Source organism: Cherax quadricarinatus, unplaced genomic scaffold (assembly GCF_038502225.1).
Source record: "Cherax quadricarinatus isolate ZL_2023a unplaced genomic scaffold, ASM3850222v1 Contig56, whole genome shotgun sequence".
Lineage (NCBI taxonomy): Eukaryota > Metazoa > Arthropoda > Malacostraca > Decapoda > Parastacidae > Cherax > Cherax quadricarinatus.
Window position 1 is genome coordinate 315,256 of NW_027195082.1, and position 23,039 is coordinate 338,294.

The 23,039-nt window shown below is 42.2% G+C and overlaps 1 protein-coding gene across 1 annotated transcript in view; it reads left to right on the forward strand.

Annotated features, from left to right (window-relative positions):
* Positions 1–23,039, forward strand: part of LOC128692295 (uncharacterized) — a 121,274-nt gene that overhangs the window by 23,146 nt on the left and 75,089 nt on the right. Inside the window, exon 2 of the mRNA XM_070079954.1 lies at positions 21,653–21,773. Within this exon, the coding sequence (XP_069936055.1) occupies positions 21,672–21,773 (102 nt within the window). The 5' untranslated portion in view covers positions 21,653–21,671. The remainder of the gene's footprint in view (positions 1–21,652; positions 21,774–23,039) is intronic.

A 23,039-nucleotide genomic window follows, 5' to 3' on the forward strand; every position in this document is an offset into this window, starting at 1 on the left:
ATATTACTGGAGTGTTGGCAGGCTTGGCTGCCTTCTGCACAATGTATGTTGAGCAATATTACTGGAGTGTTGGCAGGCCTGGCTGCCTTCTGCACAATGTATGTTGAGCAATATTACTGGAGTGTTGGCAGGCCTGGCTGCCTTCTGCACAATGTATGTTGAGCAATATTACTGGAGTGTTGGCAGGCCTGGCTGCCTTCTGGACAATGTACGTTGAGCAATATTACTGGAGTGTTGGCAGGCCTGGCTGCCTTCTGCACAATGTATGTTGAGCAATATTACTGGAGAGTTGTCAGGCCTGGCTGCCTTCTGGACAATGTACGTTGAGCAATATTACTGGAGTGTTGGCAGGCCTGGCTGCCTTCTGCACAATGTATGTTGAGCAATATTATTGGAGTGTTGGCAGGCCTGGCTGCCTTCTGCACAATGTATGTTGAGCAATATTACTGGAGTGTTGGCAGGCCTGGCTGCCTTCTGGACAATGTATGTTGAGCAATATTGCTGGAGAGTTGGCAGGCCTGGCTGCCTTCTGCACAATGTATGTTGAGCAATATTACTGGAGTGTTGGCAGGCCTGGCTGCCTTCTGCACAATGTATGTTGAGCAATATTACTGGAGTGTTGGCAGGCCTGGCTGCCTTCTGCACAATGTATGTTGAGCAATGTTACTGGAGTGTTGGCAGGCCTGGCTGCCTTCTGCACAATGTATGTTGAGCAATATTGCTCTAGTGTTTGCAGGCCTGGCTGCCTTCTGCACAATGTATGTTGAGCAATATTACTGGAGTGTTGGCAGGCCTGGCTGCCTTCTGCACAATGTATGTTGAGCAATATTGCTCTAGTGTTTGCAGGCCTGGCTGCCTTCTGCACAATGTATGTTGAGCAATATTACTGGAGTGTTGGCAGGCCTGGCTGCCTTCTGCACAATGTATGTTGAGCAATATTGCTCTAGTGTTTGCAGGCCTGGCTGCCTTCTGCACAATGTATGTTGAGCAATATTACTGGAGAGTTGGCAGGCCTGGCTGCCTTCTGCACAATGTATGTTGAGCAATATTACTGGAGAGTTGGCAGGCCTGGCTGCCTTCTGCAAAATGTATGTTGAGCAATATTACTGGAGAGTTGGCAGGCCTGGCTGCCTTCTGGACAATGTATGTTGAGCAATATTACTGGAGAGTTGGCAGGCCTGGCTGCCTTCTGCACAATGTATGTTGAGCAATATTACTGGAGAGTTGGCAGGCCTGGCTGCCTTCTGCACAATGTATGTTGAGCAATATTACTGGAGAGTTGGCAGGCCTGGCTGCCTTCTGCACAATGTATGTTGAGCAATATTACTGGAGAGTTGGCAGGCCTGGCTGCCTTCTGGACAATGTATGTTTAGCCACTTTTGATCAGCCACTTTTGATCCGGCACTTTTGATCAGCCACTTTTGATCAGGCACTTTTGATCAGCCACTTTTGATCGGCCACTTTTGATCAGGCACTTTTGATCAGGCACTTTTGATCAGCCACTTTTGTTCAGCCACTTTTGATCAGGCACTTTTGATCAGGCACTTTTGATCAGCCACTTTTGTTCAGCCACTTTTGATCAACCACTTTTGATCGGCCACATTTGATCAGGCACTTTTGATCAGCCACTTTTGATCAGGCACTTTTGATCAGCCACTTCTGATCAGGCACTTTTGATCAGGCACTTTTTATCAGACACTTTTGATCAGCCACTTTTGATCAGCCACTTTTGATCAGCCACTTTTTATCAGACACTTTTGATCAGCCACTTTTGATCAGGCACTTTTGATCAGCCACTTTTGTTCAGCCACTTTTGATCAACCACTTTTGATCAGGCACTTTTGATCAGGCACTTTTGATCAGGCACTTTTGATCAGACACTTTTGATCAGGCACTTTTGATCAGGCACTTTTTATCAGACACTTTTGATCAGCCACTTTTGATCAGCCACTTTTGATCAGCCACTTTTTATCAGACACTTTTGATCAGCCACTTTTGATCAGCCACTTTTGATCAGGCACTTTTGATCAGCCACTTTTGATCAGCCACTTTTGATCAGCCACTTTTGATCAGGAACTTTTGATCAGCCAATTTTTATCAGTCACTTTTGATCACCCACTTTTGATCAGCCACTTTTGATCAGGCACTTTTGATCAGCCACTTTTGATCAGCCACTTTTGATCAGGCACTTTTGATCAGGCACTTTTGATCAGGCACTTTTGATCAGCCACTTTTGGTCAGCTACTTTTGATCAGCCACTTTTGATCAGCCCCTTTTGAACAGCCACTTTTGATCATCCACTTTTGATCAGCCACTTTTGATCAGCCACTTTTGATCAGGCACTTTTGATCAGCCACTTTTGATCAGGCACTTTTGATCAGCCACTTTTTATCAGGCACTTTTGATCAGCCACTTTTGATCAGTCACTTTTGATCAGCCACTTTTGATCAGGCAGTTTTGATCAGGCACTTTTGATCAGCCACTTTTGATCAGCCACTTTTGATCAGCCACTTTTGATCAGCCACTTTTGATCAGCCACTTTTGATCAACTACTTTTGATCAGCCACTTTTGATCAGACACTTTTGATCAGCCACTTTTGATCAGCCACTTTTGATTAGGCACTTTTGATCAGCCACTTTTGATCAGCCACTTTTGGTCAGGCACTTTTGATCAGGCACTTTTGATCAGCCACTTTTGATCAGCCACTTTTGGTCAGGCACTTTTGATCAGCCAAATTTGATCAGCCACTTTTGATCAGCCGCTTTTGATCAGCCACTTTTGATCAGCCACTTTTGATCAACCACTTTTGATCAGCCACTTTTGATCAGGCACTTTTGATCAGCCACTTTTGATCAGCCACTTTTGATCAGCCACTTTTTATCAGGCACTTTTGATCAGCCACTTTTGATCAGTCACTTTTGATCAGGCACTTTTGATCAGGCACTTTTGATCAGCCACTTTTGATCAGCCACTTTTGATCAGCCACTTTTGATCAGCCACTTTTGATCAGCCATTTTTGATCAGCCACTTTTGATCAGCCACTTTTGATCAGCCACTTTTGATCAGGCACTTTTGATCAGGCACTTTTGATCAGGCACTTTTGATCAGCCACTTTTGATCAGGCACTTTTGATCAGCCACTTTTGATCAGCCACTTTTGATCAGCCACTTTTGATCAGCCACTTTTGATCAGCCACTTTTGATCAGGCACTTTTGATCAGCCACTTTTGATCAGCCACTTTTGATCAGCCACTTTTGATCAGCCACTTTTGATCAGCCACTTTTGATCAGCCACTTTTGATCAGGCACTTTTGATCAGGCACTTTTGATCAGCCACTTTTGATCAGGCACTTTTGATCAGGCACTTTTGATCAGCCACTTTTGATCAGCCACTTTTGATCAGGCACTTTTGATCAGCCACTTTTGATCAGGCACTTTTGATCAGCCACTTTTGATCAGGCACTTTTGATCAGGCACTTTTGATCAGGCACTTTTGATCAGCCACTTTTGATCAGGCACTTTTGATCAGGCACTTTTGATCAGGCACTTTTGATCAGCCACTTTTGATCAGGCACTTTTGATCAGCCACTTTTGATCAGGCACTTTTGATCAGGCACTTTTGATCAGCCACTTTTGATCAGCCACTTTTGATCAGGCACTTTTGATCAGGCACTTTTGATCAGGCACTTTTGATCAGCCACTTTTGATCAGCCACTTTTGATCAGGCACTTTTGATCAGGCACTTTTGATCAGGCACTTTTGATCAGCCACTTTTGGTCAGCTACTTTTGATCAGCCACTTTTGATCAGCCCCTTTTGAACAGCCACTTTTGATCATCCACTTTTGATCAGCCACTTTTGATCAGCCACTTTTGATCAGCCACTTTTGATCAGGCACTTTTGATCAGGCACTTTTGATCAGCCACTTTTGATCAGCCACTTTTGATCAGCCACTTTTGATCAGGCACTTTTGATCAGCCACTTTTGATCAGCCACTTTTGATCAGCCACTTTTGATCAGCCACTTTTGATCAGCCACTTTTGATCAGCCACTTTTGATCAGCCACTTTTCATCAGCCACTTTTGATCAGCCACTTTTGATCAGCCATTTATAGCCTCAAAATTATAGTCTTTTTTTACCTTCTTTCATTTTTCGTTTTAATGCCTGTGATGGGTTCTTGATCCAAGGAACTGGACTTATCTTCCCCTTGCTTGAAAAGTATTTGAATATTTCCCAATCAACAGGTAATATATGACCCATATGGGTATAGCGCTTTCCTCTGAAAATGATAGAATAATTGTGAAGGTCATCAATGGTTGATGCATCACATGACATGGAAAGTTTCATGGGCTGAGGATGTGTAGACACAAAGTTTCATGGGCTGAGGATGAGTAGACACAAAGTTTCATGGGCTGAGGATGTGTAGACACAAAGTTTCATGGGCTGAGGATGTGTAGACACAAAGTTTCATGGGCTGAGGATGAGTAGACACAAAGTTTCATGGGCTGAGGATGTGTAGACACAAAGTTTCATGGGCTGAGGATGTGTAGACACAAAGTTTCATGGGCTGAGGATGAGTAGACACAAAGTTTCATGGGCTGAGGATGTGTAGACACAAAGTTTCATGGGCTGAGGATGTGTAGACACAAAGTTTCATGGGCTGAGGATGTGTAGACACAAAGTTTCATGGGCTGAGGATGTGTAGACACAAAGTTTCATGGGCTGAGGATGTGTAGACACAAAGTTTCATGGGCTGAGGATGTGTAGACACAAAGTTTCATGGGCTGAGGATGTGTAGACACAAAGTTTCATGGGCTGAGGACGTGTAGACACAACGTTTCATGGGCTGAGGATGTGTAGACACAAAGTTTCATGGGCTGAGGATGTGTAGACACAAAGTTTCATGGGCTGAGGATGTGTAGACACAAAGTTTCATGGGCTGAGGATGTGTAGACACAAAGTTTCATGGGCTGAGGACGTGTAGACACAAAGTTTCATGGGCTGAGGACGTGTAGACACAAAGTTTCATGGGCTGAGGATGTGTAGACACAAAGTTTCATGGGCTGAGGATGTGTAGACACAAAGTTTCATGGGCTGAGGATGTGTAGACACAAAGTTTCATGGGCTGAGGATGTGTAGACACAAAGTTTCATGGGCTGAGGATGTGTAGACACAAAGTTTCATGGGCTGAGGATGTGTAGACACAAAGTTTCATGGGCTGAGGACGTGTAGACACAAAGTTTCATGGGCTGAGGATGTGTAGACACAAAGTTTCATGGACTCAGGATGTGTAGACACAAAGTTTCATGGACTCAGGATGTGTAGACACAAAGTTTCATGGGCTGAGGATGTGTAGACACAAAGTTTCATGGGCTGAGGATGTGTAGACACAAAGTTTCATGGACTCAGGATGTGTAGACACAAAGTTTCATGGACTCAGGATGTGTAGACACAAAGTTTCATGGGCTGAGGATGTGTAGACACAAAGTTTCATGGGCTGAGGATGTGTAGACAGAAAGTTTCATGGACTCAGGATGTGTAGACACAAAGTTTCATGGACTCAGGATGTGTAGACACAAAGTTTCATGGACTCAGGATGTGTAGACTCAAAGTTTCATGGGCTGAGGATGTGTAGACACAAAGTTTCATGGGTTGAGGATGTGTAGACTCAAAGTTTCATGGGCTGAGGATGTGTAGACACAAAGTTTCATGGGCTGAGGATGTGTAGACTCAAAGTTTCATGGGCTGAGGATGTGTAGACTCAAAGTTTCATGGGCTGAGGATGTGTAGACACAAAGTTTCATGGACTCAGGATGTGTAGACACAAAGTTTCATGGGCTGAGGATGTGTAGACTCAAAGTTTCATGGGCTGAGGATGTGTAGACACAAAGTTTCATGGGCTGAGGATGTGTAGACACAAAGTTTCATGGGCTGAGGATGTGTAGACACAAAGTTTCATGGGCTGAGGATGTGTAGACACAAAGTTTGTTGGATTCTCTGTGTTAATTTTAAAATGCATCTTGTGGTCAACTTTTAATATTAACTTGAAATACTTCCTATGAGAGTTTTATCCAGTTATTCGTCATGGTAGGGTCGACCGTGGACAGATTTGCTCGAGCAATGAAAGCCAGTTAGACATTCGTATTTTGCTCCTTCTCGTTATAGCATCTGTGCTGCCACCTAGCAGATGTGGTTCAAACTAGACCTTCACGTTATAGCATCTGTGCTGCCACCTAGCAGATGTGGTTCAAACTAGACCTTCACGTTATAGCATCTGTGCTGCCACCTAGCAGATGTGGTTCAAACTAGACCTTCACGTTATAGCATCTGTGCTGCCACCTAGCAGATGTGGTTCAAACTAGACCTTCACGTTATAGCATCTGTGCTGCCACCTAGCAGATGTGGTTCAAACTAGACCTTCACGTTATAGCATCTGTGCTGCCACCTAGCAGATGTGGTTCAAACTAGGAGGAAAGAGGTAACTCAAGTTAAATATTCCCCTAACTTTCTGCCTATCGTGGGGCTAGCACCATCAGTCGCTGTGTTACCATTGTCAACCACCTTCCCAGTCTACAGCAACAGTCAATGCAAAAACCCACTATTACAATAATGAGGAGTGAAACATCACTTACAGAGTTTGTTAGCAGTGAAACATCTCACGCAATGTTAGTAAATACTCAAACATCACTTACACAATGTTATTGAGGAATAATACTCAACTTACTCACTGTTAGTGAGTGTAATTAAAAAATCTCTGATAGGCATTATTCTTATTCTTGAGGATTTTATAGAAGTGCGGTAATATTTTGCCTCCAGTTCAAAATCATCATTTTCTATACCTCACCTGCCAGCGCCATCTTTAGCATCTGAGATATGCACATTTAATTTCATTTCTTCAAAATTTCAACCTAATTTCTTTTCTTTCTACTTATTTCCTTGTGCAGCCAAGAGAGCTTTATCTCTTACTTCTCCCTGAGCTTCTTCTGTCCAGCCCTTAGGCCGGTCTGTTCCCCCTGTGAAGGCTTACTCAGCCCTGTAACAACTTCAGACAGTATTACCAAGGCTGGCTCCTCCTCAGGAAAATTAGTGAATAGAAAAAGAAATAATAACAGACAAACATAAACACTTTATTATGTAGAAAATATAAAATATAAAACACTTAAATATGAGATATTAATCCTACATTAAAGAAAATGAAAAAGGAAAAATATAAATGATAACTGAATTCAACGCTAATTTACCACTTGGGTGTCTGGTGTTGGTGACACTGCTTGTTGAAATCGTAGCCGTTGCTGATGATGGGGGGGGGTCGCAGGTGTTGGTGACCACCACTGGCTAGTTCTTCACAGATTAACGCCGTGAGTAGTATCCCGATGACAGGAAAGCAGGTTCTTTACTGCTGCAATGATGTGGGGTTACGTCCTGCAATTTCATACAGGTGTACAGGTAATTAAATGCAAAATGGGAAAGTCTCTGGACGTTAGTCCTTCTCCTGTTCTTCTCATTGATTGACAGGTGACCCTCACTGTCATCCAAGAGTAGTGTTGGGAGCTGCGAGTCGAGTGATTTACTGTTTGACCAGAGCCCCATACGTCACCTTTCGAGGGGGGGTAGAGGGAGGGGAAGGGATAGCGGGAGCTAGACTGACCCTACGTTAACAAGCAGCCGGCAATCAAACTATCACTTTAGGGGTGGGGGGGAGAAAAGGTGGGAAAAACGGGAGCGTGACTTACCCTACCTTAACTAGTAGCCGGCAATGAAACTCACTTTCGGGGAGGGGGAAGAAAGGCGGGAGCGTGACTTACCCTACCTTAACTAGTAGCCGGCTGAGAAACTATTGTTTCTATATTGCTACTCCTATCTATTGAACTTTTCCCTCACACTCCCCCATACCAAGACTTATAGTCAAGGAGTATAAGAAGAATAGGCGAGGAAAAAGTTCTAACATGTGGAAGTCGTGTAAAGCAACAAATCTTCTACTGACTGTCACGACTTAACCAGTCAGAGAAATAATTGGATGAACCATTGATATACACAATATGGAACTTAAAAGCCTGGAGTGCCAATGTCCACCTCAAGAGGCGATTGTTGGTTCCCTTAAAAGTTTCTAGCTATATCAAAGGTTTGTGGTCCGTTTCTAAAATGAATTCTTTTCCCAACAAATAAAATTTAAGTTTGGAGATACCCCACACAAGGGCTAAACATTCCTTTTCTATTGTGGAGTATCTTGTTTCTGCAGGAAGGAGTTTCTGGCTTAGGAAGCATACAGGGAAGGGAGTACCATCATGGTATTGTAGTAACACCGCATCTAAGCCAGTATTGGAGGCATCAGTTTTCAAACAAAATGTTTTATTAATATCAGGAATCTTAAGTATAGGGTCTTTCGAAAAGATACTTTTAATCTCATTAAACTTATCCCGAGCTACGTCGAAAAGTTCAAAAGGTTCCTTCACAGACTTTTTAAGAAAGTCGGATAAGATGCCTGTAAGATCAGTAAGGTTCGGGATAAATTGTGCATAAAAATTTACAGAACCAAGAAAGCTTCGCATGAGTTTCTTGGTTTTGGGGAATTTAAATTCTAATAAAGCTTTGATCTTACTGGGGAGAGGCTGCAGAGAGTTATTAGAAAGTATCAGTCCAAGATATCTAATCTTGTTATACCCAAGGAAGCATTTCTTCGGCTTGGCAGTGAGGCCATGTGAGCGTAACCTACGCAAAACTGATGTTAATGTTTGGATATGTTCGCCCCCCACGTAGATGTCATTACATAAATGTTATCAAAATAAACTGAAACATTTCGCCTATTACCCAAGACCTTTCTCATCAGTCTCACGTAGGTAGCACAGGCAGTTACCAAACCGAAGGGCATAGTTCTATACTGCATCAGTCCTTGGTGTGTAGGAAAAGCGGTGTACTGCTTAGAAGAAGGATCTAACATTACTTGATGATATGCCTGCGCAATATCAATCTCTGAAAAGAAGGAAGCGTCATAAAATTTGTGTAGATCGCTATCTATTAAGGGCATAGGCTCAGCATCCCACCGAGTTATAGCATTAAGGCCTCTGAAGTCAATAGCAAGTCTATATAAATTATCCTCCTTCTTAACCATGACTACTGGTGAACAATATGAAGATATTGAAGGTTCAATGATCTTTAGTTTTAATAATTTGTCTACCTCTCGGTCAAATGCATCCCTAATGTGAACTGGAACTGGGTATAATTTCCGTTTGATAGGATTGTCCGTCAATAAGTCAATCTTATGGACTACCGTGGAGGTAACACCTGGAATATCAGTAAAGACGTCTGAAAAGTTACTCACACATTGAAGTAGTTCATATCTCTTATGGTCATCCAAAGATTCATTAATATTAATGTTGGTTGCATCCGAGTGGTCAAGAGTCACCAAGTCATGTAGTTCTTCATCATAGTCTAAGCTAGAGGTGTCAATTACGCACACTTTACATTCTTCAGTTGTCTTATCAAGTTTGTGTGGAAAAACTAAGTCAAAGTTGTTAAGGCAGTTAACCGAATTTCTTCGGTAATATTTCTTAAGGATGTTGATAGGATAAAGCGTAGGTTTCCCCTTGACTTCCATGAGGTAGTCAACTTTCCCACAAATTTTTAATACTTTATATGGACCTTTCCATGCTACTAATAATTTATTTGACTTGATAGGAAAAAGTACAAGAACTTCATCACCTACTTTAAAACTTCTCCTCTGACTTTTGGAATCAAAATAGGTTTTGTACTGGTCCATTGACAAACTTAAGTTTTTCGAAACTATGTCAGAGGTCTCCTCAAGTTTGGATATAAGGTCAAGGAGAAACTGGTAAGAAGACTGAACCTCAGCATTTACCTCCTCATTAGTCCATAAGTCATGAAGGATGGACAATGGGCCTCTGGCCTGTCTACCATAGAGAAGTTCAAAAGGTGAAAACCCCAAAGAGTCACTGGGAACTTCCCTCATGGCAAACAAAGCACAGGGTAGGTAACGATGCCACTCCTTAGGTTTAAGGGAGCAAGGTTTCCTTAAAATGGACTTGAGAATCGAATGCTGGCACTCAATCCTGCCATTACAGCTGGGATGATAGGGTGTGGTGAAGAGAGGCTTCACTCCCAGAAGTTGGTATAGATGTTGCATTAAGTCAGTTGTGAATTGTGTCCAACTGTCAGACAAAATTTCTCTAGGGATGCCCACTCTGGAGAAGATGGACAAAAGGGCTTCAGCCACCTCTGTAGTAGTTATGGTCTTTAAGGGAACGGCTTCAGGGAAACTCGAAGCATAATCAACTAATGTTAATATATATCTATGTCCCCCAGATGAAAGTGGAGATAAAGGACCAACGATGGCAATAGCTACTCTTTCAAACGGTACCGTAAAGATAGGCATTTTGACCATAGGTACTCGCCTGGTACCTCGGGAGGATGACAGTTGGCAAACTTTACACGATCTACAATAGGTAGTGACATCTGAGGACATTTTTGGCCAAAAATAGGTTTCCCTAATTTTATTTAAGGTTTTACGATGCGAGAAATGTCCGGCCACTGGCAGGTCGTGAGCCATTTTAAGAACAGTCTCTCTGCATTGACTTGGAACAACTAAGATGGAATAGTCTATCTCATCTCAATTTAATTTGAATACTGACTTGTACAAGATATCTTTTATATATTCAAATTATATGAAAAGTTTTTCCTTTGGATAACTTGATTTTGTTTAGCGGCATTATGGCAATTCTGAAGAGAAGGGCAATTACGTTGTAAATTGACAAAGGAGTCCTTCGATATGTCTAAAGGCTTAAAGTCAGGGAAAATCAAAGGATGGACAGTAGGGGAAGCATGGGATTTGGTCTGAGCCCTAGTCAAGACATTTATGGTATCGGAGGTGATATCTTCACTTTCATCTAACAAGTGAACCGGTGATCCTACTACCTCGCTTTCGAGAGTAGCATCACTGGTTTTTAATCCCACATGAATCTCACGAGACATTGTCTCATCTGAACTTTCGAGGGGCTTCTCTGACTCTACAGGAAGAGGATCTGAAACACTTATATCCATCTTTGGTGATGAAAGGTCAACCTCAGAAGGAAGAATGGCACCTTTTACATTACCTATTAGTACGGAGCATGAAGTGATGGGAGCTAGTACGGCTTCAGACCAACCTGTGAACCATTTAGACCTAATGTAACAACGAATGGTAGGAAAAGTGTCTGTACGGCCCAAGTAGTCTGAAAGTATAACAGAGGAATGAGTTTCTTTAAGATTAGGGAACAGCTTATCAGAAATGACTATACATGTGCATCCAGTGTCTCGTAAAATGGTAGATACATTAAGTCCATTAACTGTTCCTGAACAGAAGGGTGCTTGGTCATTACAGTCTTTAAAACATCTTCCAACTTTTTGGACCTTCTTTGAAGGACAATTTGGATGTTTATGTCCCTTAACACCACACAAATGACAAACAGGAATAAAAGAAGTCATTTTACTTTCCACTAGAGGCTTTGATTTCTTAAGGTCTGATGAACCCTTGCCCTTAGGGTTCGATCCCTTTAGGTCTTTATAGGAATTGTGAGCCTGAGCATGTAGGTCAGCAGCCTCAGCAACTTCCTCAGCTTTAATCAGGTTACGTTCTCTAATGAATGTTCGTATCTGGTGAGGAAAAGCTGTCAGGAACTGGTCAGCAACCATGAAGTCTCGAAGAGATTCATAACTGTGATCAATTCCTGAACTCTCTATCCAAAAGTCGAACAAACGAAAGAGTGTTACCTGTAACTGTTGAAAGTTCTGGCCAGGCTGTAAGGTGGCATACCTGAAATCTTTCCTGTAAGAATTAGTGGTTTTTTTTATATGCTTTAAGGATTGCCTTCTTTAGTAGGTTATAATTACATATGATATCCTGTGACAAAGTTGCATAGATATTCAAAGCAGTACCAGAAAATAACATTCCTAACCTGGTAGCCCAGGTGTCAGCAGGCCATTCACAGAGGGTAGCGGTATTTTCAAACCTGATAATGTATGAAGTTATATCTTCTTCCTCTGTGAAGGGAGGTAAATTAGGTGTTGGAATATGTGCACTGACTGCATGTTGTTCAATTACTCCTTCCTCTAATTGTTGTTGTGTAAAAGTTAACTTCTTATTCTCTAATTGAAGGCGAGTTTGTTCAAGCTCGCGATCCTTTTCTCTCTCTCTCTTAACTCATATTCTCTGTCCTTTGCTCTTTCCTCAAGTTCCCTTAATTTAACCTGTTCCTCACGTATCTTAGCTTGTTCCTCACGTACTCTAGCTCTTTCCTCACGATCAAGTCTATCACGCTCTTTTTGGTCTTCTCGCTCTCTTTCTAACTGTCTTTCTCGGATTTCTCTCTCAGTTCTCTCTCTCTCCTTTTTCTCCTGTCTTTCAAGGTTCTCTTTCTCCTTTTTCTCTTCTCTTTCGATTCTCTCTCTCTCTCCTTATTCTCTTCTCTTTCCCTTTCTAGCTGTCTTTCTTCTCTCTCAATTCTCTCTCTTTCAAGTCTTTCCTGGATCTTAGCACTAAAGAAAGATTCTAAATTTTTCCCTGTTATTCCTAACTTCCAGCATTCATCCAAAACTGGTATTCATCCATACTTGCAAGAATAACTTAAACTATCAGGGGAAAATGAAATGGGTATTAAAGAAAACGGAGGGTTCAATTCCTGCTCCGCTCAAACTGTAAATAAACCAGAGGGCTCGATCCCTGCTTCAATTAAACAATATGTATTAATGAAAACGAAGGGTTCTATGCCGGCTCCGAGCAAAGAGTAAGTAGAATGGGGTCCCTTGACCATCCAATCTTCTCACCAACAAATCAAGAGTGTCCTATGACAGTTCCCTTGATAAAATAAAGAGCTCAATGAAACAAGTTGTCACTGGAAAATCTCGGGTCCCTAGAGTCTAATCCTCCAAAGTGTTTCAAGCTTACATGAAAAAGTGGCAGAATTAACTATTATATCCTGCCTGACTTGACTTACAATAAATTGAGACTATAACAATCACCAAATCTTTTAAATACCTGTACTGTAGTCCTACCATAGAGAATGATTACTCATGGCTGGTGGTAACCGTCTGTGGTATGCGGCGTTGAAGTTCCAATGGTAGATTCGAGATGGAGTTGAATCTTGATTCAGTAGAGTTGATCCTGGCAAGGTCGCCACTTGTGAAGGCTTACTCAGCCCTGTAACAACTTCAGACAGTATTACCAAGGCTGGCTCCTCCTCAGGAAAATTAGTGAATAGAAAAAGAAATAATAACAGACAAACATAAACACTTTATTATGTAGAAAATATAAAATATAAAACACTTAAATATGAAATATTAATCCTACATTAAAGAAAATGAAAAAGGAAAAATATAAATGATAACTGAATTCAACGCTAATTTAACACTTGGGTGTCTGGTGTTGGTGACACTGCTTGTTGAAATCGTAGCCGTTGCTGATGATGGTTGGGGTGTGGCAGGTGTTGGTGACCACCACTGGCTAGTTCTTCACAGATTAACGCCGTGAGGAGTATCCCGATGACAGGAAAGCAGATTCTTTACTGCTGCAATGATGTGGGGTTACGTCCTGCAATTTCATACAGGTGTACAGGTACTTTAATGCAAAATGGGGAAGTCTCTGGACGTTAGTCCTTCTCCTGTTCTTCTCGTTGATTGACAGGTGACCCTCACTGTCATCCAAGAGTAGTGTTCGGAGCTGCGAGTCGAGTGATTTACTGTTTGACCAGAGCCCCATACATCACCTTTCGAGGGGGGGTAGAGGGAGGGGAAGGGATAGCGGGAGCGTGACTTACCCTACCTTAACTAGTAGCCGGTAATGAAACTATTGTTACTATATTGCTACTCCTGTCTATTGAACTTTTCCCTCACACCCCCAGACGTGTGGGTGTTCTAGTCTATATTGGTGACTGACTTTGGGCGAGTGTAAATAAAGCTTCCGCGTGGTGAAGCAACAGTGGAGGTGCTCCTCTTGATTATAATCAGGTTCATCTATGAGGAACAACCCTTCACTTCTTATATCAGGATTCGTTGACAGTATCAGCATTAGAGTGGAACATTACTTATAGTGTTAATATGGAGAGAAAAAATCACTCATTGTTAATAACTTTTTTTTTTATATTTTATTTAAAAGTACATCACAGCACATAAAAAATAACAAACAGGCTTTATCTGCCAACAAATGTAATAAACTTTCCATGGCCATATAATACCACATACAGATATAATTATACATCATGTAACAAAAATTATCTAATGAAAACACCAACAGTAACGAAAGCAAGGAGAGAATTGATACCGTACTAACGACAACAAAAGTAAAACAAGATATTCTCTACTATGACTGAACGTCATAAGGTACAAACTCAAAAGGGCACAGTATGTTACATACCGTAGCCCTGCAAACTAAAACCCCCCTTCCCTAGACAGAACCCCCCCTTCCCTAACACATCGATAATGCATATCCAAAAGTATGAATCTTATGACACGTAAGAATATGAAGCATAAAACACAATGATACATCTGTTTCCTAAACTTGTAATGGCAAAGGATATAACTGCCTCACGGCTTACAAAACAAACTGCAAGTGCAATAAATACATTATGTAAATATAGAACAGTTTGATTTCTAACATTGGATTAGAAAGTATTTCCTATAGGCAAATTACATGAACAAGATCCACGACAAACGGTGCTGTACAATATAATGGTAATACACCTCCACACAAAGTATTGACGATGGTTTTATACCCAGACACAACACATTATACAATTATTAAAGAACTTGTCTAACTTGGTGTATATACAAATGGCAAGCACACTTGGGTAAGTATATAGACTGCATAATAACGTGTTAAAAAACCAACACACACAATAACACACACACACAAGCACACTCATACACGTCAACGTAGACATAGGTATTAATGGATCGACGTCGAAAACATCCAATTACATGCAATATCATATATTACATGTAATAGGAAAACACTTCTATACAAATACCAATGATTGGTACACAAGAATAAAAAGGGCATCACATTGGAGACATACATACAACATTGGAGACATCTATACAACATTAGAGACATACATACAATTAAACGCAGCTGACCAGCCCGTATGATTACCCACTGAACAAACACAAATTATCTCAAATCCTTTAACTCTAACGCTCTGTATGCAGACGGGAAATCTTTCTCCCATCTCCCCTCATATACTAACTGATTTCTACACTTAGTTCTAAGAATTGTTCCCGCTAAAACCCGGATTCTGCTATTACCTTCAACATGTCTCATAGCCCATGACACATATATATAATCGGCTACGACATACGACACTGCACGTTGTACACAGATGTCGACCCCACCCACATCAAAACTCAACGCCCTAATTACAGACAAACCTCCCCCCCCTACCATTCGTAACACCCTGCATAACCACGCACGTACTATACCTAAATTTTCACAGAAATACACAACGTGAAACGCTGATTCGTCCTCCCCGCACACTGAACAACTCCGGTCCTCCTCTACACGCCGATTAGACAACACCACCTTGGACGGCAGAATCCCGTGCAAAAATTTAAAAACCACTTCGCGTACTCTAGGAAGGAGATGTAACTGGTGAACTCGCTTCCATATATCACACCACGCGTACATGGGGAACATTCCTTGAACTCTCACCTCAACTTTCACCATACCCACTCTTTCCAAAGTACTCAATTTAACACTCCGCACGTCTCGCATGCACAGTAACACACGTAGCATCGTATCGCACTTGATTACATCTGCCCGTCTCCACCACCTGCGCAGGTCACGATACATTTCTGTTAAACCACCATGCCTGCCACCCAGTCGGAGAAAACGACGTTTCACGTAACAAGCAATGACTCGGTCTCTTAAAGGAACAAGACCTAACCCTCCTTGACACATTGGTGTCTCTACCACCGCTCTTGTGAGCCAGTCGCACCCTGAACCCCACAGAAATCTATAAACTCTATTTAAAAGATGTTTGATGTCCCCCTGTATTAGTGGATACAGCGCAGCAACGTGCCAAACTTTACTATAAAGAAGAACATTAATTACTATCGCTCGCTGGTGTAGGGTTAAATGTCGTGGCCTTAGACTATTTAAACGCCTCAAAACATTATTTACCACCCTCCCCGAATTACATGCCCTCGTCTCATCAACCTCTCTCATATACTGTATACCACATATAGTAACACAGTCAACCACCGTCCACGTCTCTACACCTACCTCCTCTCTCGCCCAATCTCCCAACTTCAAAATCTTTGATTTTTCTTTATTAACTCGCATTCCAGTTGCTCTACCAAATATATCTACAAATCTTCCTACACGGCTCAACTGCTCCCTCGTACGTACTAGGACAGTTGTATCATCTACATAACCTACTATGGCAGGTCGATCACTACTCGAACCCCACGACGAATCTACACCCCGCCCACAAACTGTCCAATAAAAAGGGTCCTGCATGCAAGCAAAGAGCATTTGAGACATAGGGCATCCCTGTCGAATGCCTCTATTCAATTTGACTAAGTCTCCTAACTTCCCATTAATTTGTACTCGAAACCCAGCACCATTATACAAAGAGCGAGCCCACATGATGATCTCATTACCAAACCCCTGCCATCTCATAAACTTCCACAGCACATCCCTTTCTACACTATCAAAAGCAGCTTGCCAGTCTAAAGCCAAAACACCACCCCCGCCCCTCGTTCCGCATTCCTCGACAAACTCCCTGATATGCCCATGACCATCATACATTGTCCTACCTGGCACGCCTAACTGACCCTTATGTATTACCTTGTCAAACACTTTCTTAATCCTATTCATTAAAATTTTTGCATATAATTTATAATCACTACACATTAGTGATATTGGTCGGTAATCCGTGAGTGATACGGGTACGTCACATTTTTTAACTAACACCAAAACCGCCGTACTCTGAGACATACCTAAACGACCCCCCTCCTTCATCGCATTGAGTAAACGTACCAGAAAAGTCCGTATGACCTCCCAATGTTGAATATAAAATTCACATGGAATGCCATCAATACCTGGCGCCTTACCCTTGCACATTCCCTGCAAAGCCTCCCACACCTCAGCTTCAGTTATAGGCCCACCCATGAGAAAGCGATCATTATCATTCAACTCACATCGTACATTCTGCCCCAATTCCCGTATTGCATCCACGCTTACTTCTTTATTTAGCATTTTAATATTAAACCATTTATCAACGTAATAGCTTATTCCTTCAGTTGTTGTTACAACCTGACCCTCACTATACCCTTCAACGCCATCCTGAACCACTAAACTCACGATTTCGGTCGCCTTCCTCCTTTGTGTCTGACTACGTAAGACACAAGCGGACGGCTTATCACCCCACACAGCCTCCTCAGCTCCACTCGAAATACGCGCCCCATCAAAAACCGTATTTTTCAGCTTCTGGATGTGATCTTTTAGATTGTCAATCTCGTCCACAGGGTAAATTCCAGATACCTCCCCTTGCGCATAACAGTGCTGTAAAGAACCCTCCAGGTACCTCAAAAATCCATACTCCAATCGAGAGGCCTCCTTACCCCGATGTACATAAAAATCCTTAATACGAGGCTTCATAACCTCGTCCCATTGTCGCACTAAATCACTACCTTCCAAGGAGTCTACTCCCATAGACGTCCATAAGTGCGTGAAGAGTGTCTTATCTTCATCACTTTGAAGTAAACGAGTATTTAATTTCCAATATCCTTTAAAACGAGTCGGGAGACCTCTCCAGTCGAGCTCTACGAGAACACCGCGATGGTCGGAGAAATACACATCTAACACACGCACTTTGGTTACAACTACGCGCCGAGACACATATACCCTGTCTAAGCGCGCAGCATAGTCCTTACGCACGAAAGTGTGCTCAATCCCTAAGTCACTGCTTCCACTTACATCCACCAACCCCAGCCCAGACAACAAATCACCCAAAATAATCGAACAATAACCCGCCCCCCTCGGTTCTACGTCTTTACGGCGCACCACACAGTTCCAGTCGCCACCAACTACTGTTATATCAGGCAGAGATCTCAAATAATACACAAGAACGTCGTTAACAAAAGTATTTTTAATATTAACATCATGTTCAGCTGGCCCATATACTCCTACAAAACCCACCCGTTGAGTACCCCACTCACCTATGACGCGTACCACGCGACCCCCCCCCCTTCCTCCCAATGTTTCATCACGAACGGGCTGGTCGCTTTTATTAACACAGCTACACCACCTTTCAAACGACTCGAGTGAGCCATATAAACATCATAACCATCTATCGCAAACGAACTTCCAACTTTATGGTTATGTTCTTGCACGAAGCATACATCTACTGCAAAGCGATGCAACCACTCATGTACCTGCACTTGCCTTCTGTTATTTTTCATACCATTAACATTTATGGTTATACACCTAACTTTGCTAACGGTGGCTTTCCTCGAGGGACCACCACACCCCTTTTCCCTTTATGTTGACTAACGCCAAAGGTGCCACCTTTACCTTGTACATTCTTTGCTATATTACTCGCTGTCCTGGAAACACGCGACGCCCCACCCGTGACTTCCGACCACGTCTTCTTCCCCGAGCGCTGCCCAGGGGTCAAGACATCGTCGGAGTCGGGCGGGGTAGCCGCACGCTTCCTAGAAACAGCATCCTCAACTTTATCAGGACCTGTAATGTTCTCCTTGTGAACTTCTACTTCAACAGTATGAACTCTCGGACCTTCTACCTCACTCACGTTAATTAACTGATCGACGTCCTTTAACTGTGGTCTCTCCTCATCTGAACACTCCAACGCAGGCACACACGGCACGGAATCATGCTCCTGCGAAGCTAAAAGGTCGCTCAATGTCGATACAATGTTAGCGTCCATGTCAGCATCCTCTCTTGCTTGAGGGCTCTCACGTCCACCATATTCTACCACATCATGGTTGACCGTACCAGGTAGAGTCACGCAGGATGACTCCACGGGCATGACCCGATCCACCTCATCACTCCACGATTTCAGGCGCGGTAAGTCCTCGATTACTTCATCTGCCAAATTCCGTCGAGGAGCCTCACCATCCGGACGATGACTACTTCCTGAGGGCGGCTGGCGCTTGACGCATTGTGCAGCAATGTGGTCCAATGCTCCGCAAAGGCGACAAGTTCGTCTCTGACCAGGATACGTAACGTACACCTGGGTACGGAACTCCTCTAGGTTTATGTACGAAGTTATTGGGTGGCGCAGGGACATTTTTAACGTAAACGACCCTTCCTGTAAACCAGCAAAGCGGCCATCAGACCACCGACACATAGTAACCTGGTGGATCGTCCCATAGTATTTGAAGGCGTCACGTATGTCAACTTCGTTAGCCTCAAAAGGCACGTTTCGCACACGTACCCATGTATAGTAATGTGAAACGTCGTGCAACTTAACTGTGACTGCTGGGGTTACTTGCTTGCTAACATCCTGATACTGGTTGACAATCTGCTCGTAGGTCTTGGTATCGCAAAACTTGACGAAGATCCGTGATAGTCCATTTAAGGCAACGCCACACAGGGATTCACGCTGGATGCCATATACATCGCAGATGATCATCGGCACCAACACATTAATCGATGAGCTGGGGATCGTGCCTTTTATAAGGTCAATACACACAGTATTAACTCTTCTTCGATAACCCGTCGCCATTGTTGTTGTCGTCTCAAAGCTCCTCCACCAGGTGTCGGGACTGAGGAGAGACAGCTGACGACCGCTCAGCACAGCGTCTGAGCAGGTTGTGACTTTTGGTCTTCTCGCTCTCTTTCTAACTGTCTTTCTCGGATTTCTCTCTCAGTTCTCTCTCTCTCCTTTTTCTCCTGTCTTTCAAGGTTCTCTTTCTCCTTTTTCTCTTCTCTTTCGATTCTCTCTCTCTCCTTATTCTCTTCTCTTTCCCTTTCTAGCTGTCTTTCTTCTCTCTCAATTCTCTCTCTTTCAAGTCTTTCCTGGATCTTAGCACTAAAGAAAGATTCTAAATTTTTCCCTGTTATTCCTAACTTCCAGCATTCATCCAAAACTGGTATTCATCCATACTTGCAAGAATAACTTAAACTATCAGGGGAAAATGAAATGGGTATTAAAGAAAACGGAGGGTTCAATTCCTGCTCCGCTCAAACTGTAAATAAACCAGAGGGCTCGATCCCTGCTTCAATTAAACAATATGTATTAATGAAAACGAAGGGTTCTATGCCGGCTCCGAGCAAAGAGTAAGTAGAATGGGGTCCCTTGACCATCCAATCTTCTCACCAACAAATCAAGAGTGTCCTATGACAGTTCCCTTGATAAAATAAAGAGCTCAATGAAACAAGTTGTCACTGGAAAATCTCGGGTCCCTAGAGTCTAATCCTCCAAAGTGTTTCAAGCTTACATGAAAAAGTGGCAGAATTAACTATTATATCCTGCCTGACTTGACTTACAATAAATTGAGACTATAACAATCACCAAATCTTTTAAATACCTGTACTGTAGTCCTACCATAGAGAATGATTACTCATGGCTGGTGGTAACCGTCTGTGGTATGCGGCGTTGAAGTTCCAATGGTAGATTCGAGATGGAGTTGAATCTTGATTCAGTAGAGTTGATCCTGGCAAGGTCGCCACTTGTGAAGGCTTACTCAGCCCTGTAACAACTTCAGACAGTATTACCAAGGCTGGCTCCTCCTCAGGAAAATTAGTGAATAGAAAAAGAAATAATAACAGACAAACATAAACACTTTATTATGTAGAAAATATAAAATATAAAACACTTAAATATGAAATATTAATCCTACATTAAAGAAAATGAAAAAGGAAAAATATAAATGATAACTGAATTCAACGCTAATTTAACACTTGGGTGTCTGGTGTTGGTGACACTGCTTGTTGAAATCGTAGCCGTTGCTGATGATGGTTGGGGTGTGGCAGGTGTTGGTGACCACCACTGGCTAGTTCTTCACAGATTAACGCCGTGAGGAGTATCCCGATGACAGGAAAGCAGGTTCTTTACTGCTGCAATGATGTGGGGTTACGTCCTGCAATTTCATACAGGTGTACAGGTACTTTAATGCAAAATGGGGAAGTCTCTGGACGTTAGTCCTTCTCCTGTTCTTCTCGTTGATTGACAGGTGACCCTCACTGTCATCCAAGAGTAGTGTTCGGAGCTGCGAGTCGAGTGATTTACTGTTTGACCAGAGCCCCATACATCACCTTTCGAGGGGGGGTAGAGGGAGGGGAAGGGATAGCGGGAGCGTGACTTACCCTACCTTAACTAGTAGCCGGTAATGAAACTATTGTTACTATATTGCTACTCCTGTCTATTGAACTTTTCCCTCACACCCCCAGACGTGTGGGTGTTCTAGTCTATATTGGTGACTGACTTTGGGCGAGTGTAAATAAAGCTTCCGCGTGGTGAAGCAACAGTGGAGGTGCTCCTCTTGATTATAATCAGGTTCATCTATGAGGAACAACCCTTCACTTCTTATATCAGGATTCGTTGACAGTATCAGCATTAGAGTGGAACATTACTTATAGTGTTAATATGGAGAGAAAAAATCACTCATTGTTAATAACTAAGGGATTATCCCCCCCTCAGGTTCCAGTCAGCATTGAGGATGAGTGAGGTCCGGGAGCTGGAGTATGTGGTGCTGACGATGGAAGACTATAACGATGTTATTCACTTTCTGGGCACCTATTTTTATCCTCGAAGTAATTCGGTAAGTCGACGTAGTTGATGTACTCTGATCATGATATAATGATTGCCTTTTTTTCATCATAAATATTCTTTCTGGGATAAACAGCTAAGAACTACCAATATTTAATGTTTCTTTACCTGGCTTACCATGGTAGTTACAATAATGGCATCAAATATTTTTCACTGAAAATTAACACATGATCCTGGACTATTATAAAATCACTCTTGATAAAAAATGCAAGAAATCCAGAGTCTAAATCCAGAGTTATACATTTTTTGAAGAAAATAACTTTCAATTACACAATACTGAGAAAAAGAAGATTGTACAGGAACAACATCGTATCTAAGATTTAAGTTAGGGGATGATATGTTAATATAGAGCAGGGGTCGGCAACTACCTGGATAATAACTTTACAGGGATGATATGTTAATATAGAGCAGGGGTCGGTAACTACCTGGATAATAACTTTACAGGGATGATATGTTAATATAGAGCAGGGGTCGGCAACTACCTGGATAATAACTTTACAGGGATGATGTGTTAATATAGAGCAGGGGTCGGCAACTACCTGGATAATAACTTTACAGGGATGATGTGTTAATATAGAGCAGGGGTCGGCAACTACCTGGATAATAACTTTACAGGGATGATGTGTTAATATAGAGCAGGGGTCGGCAACTACCTGGATAATAACTTTTCATACATTTTTGAATGTTCAAGAACCACAGAAAATATTGTTTTAAAACTGTATTTATTAATAGTAAAACCACAACAATACAGTAGTAGTGATCAACGAAGAAGAAAATGTTTAATTTCTGTTGGTTGAAGACTTTGATTGTCTTCATTTTTGCTGTTAATGGTTTAAAATATGACTGTCAAAGCTGATGTAAGAAACTCAGTGAGATGGTTGTTAGTGAAGATAGTATGATGGTTGTTAGTGAAGATAGTACGATGGTTGTTAGTGAAGATAGTATGATGGTTGTTAGTGAAGATAGTACGATGGTTGTTAGTGAAGATAGTACGATGGTTGTTAGTGAAGATAGTACGATGGTTGTTAGTGAAGATAGCACGATGGTTGTTAGTGAAGATAGTACGATGGTTGTTAGTGAAGATAGTACGATGGTTGTTAGTGAAGATAGTACGATGGTTGTTAGTGAAGATAGTACGATGGTTGTTAGTGAAGATAGTACGATGGTTGTTAGTGAAGATAGCACGATGGTTGTTAGTGAAGATAGCACGATGGTTGTTAGCGAAGATAGTACGATGGTTGTTAGTGAAGATAGTACG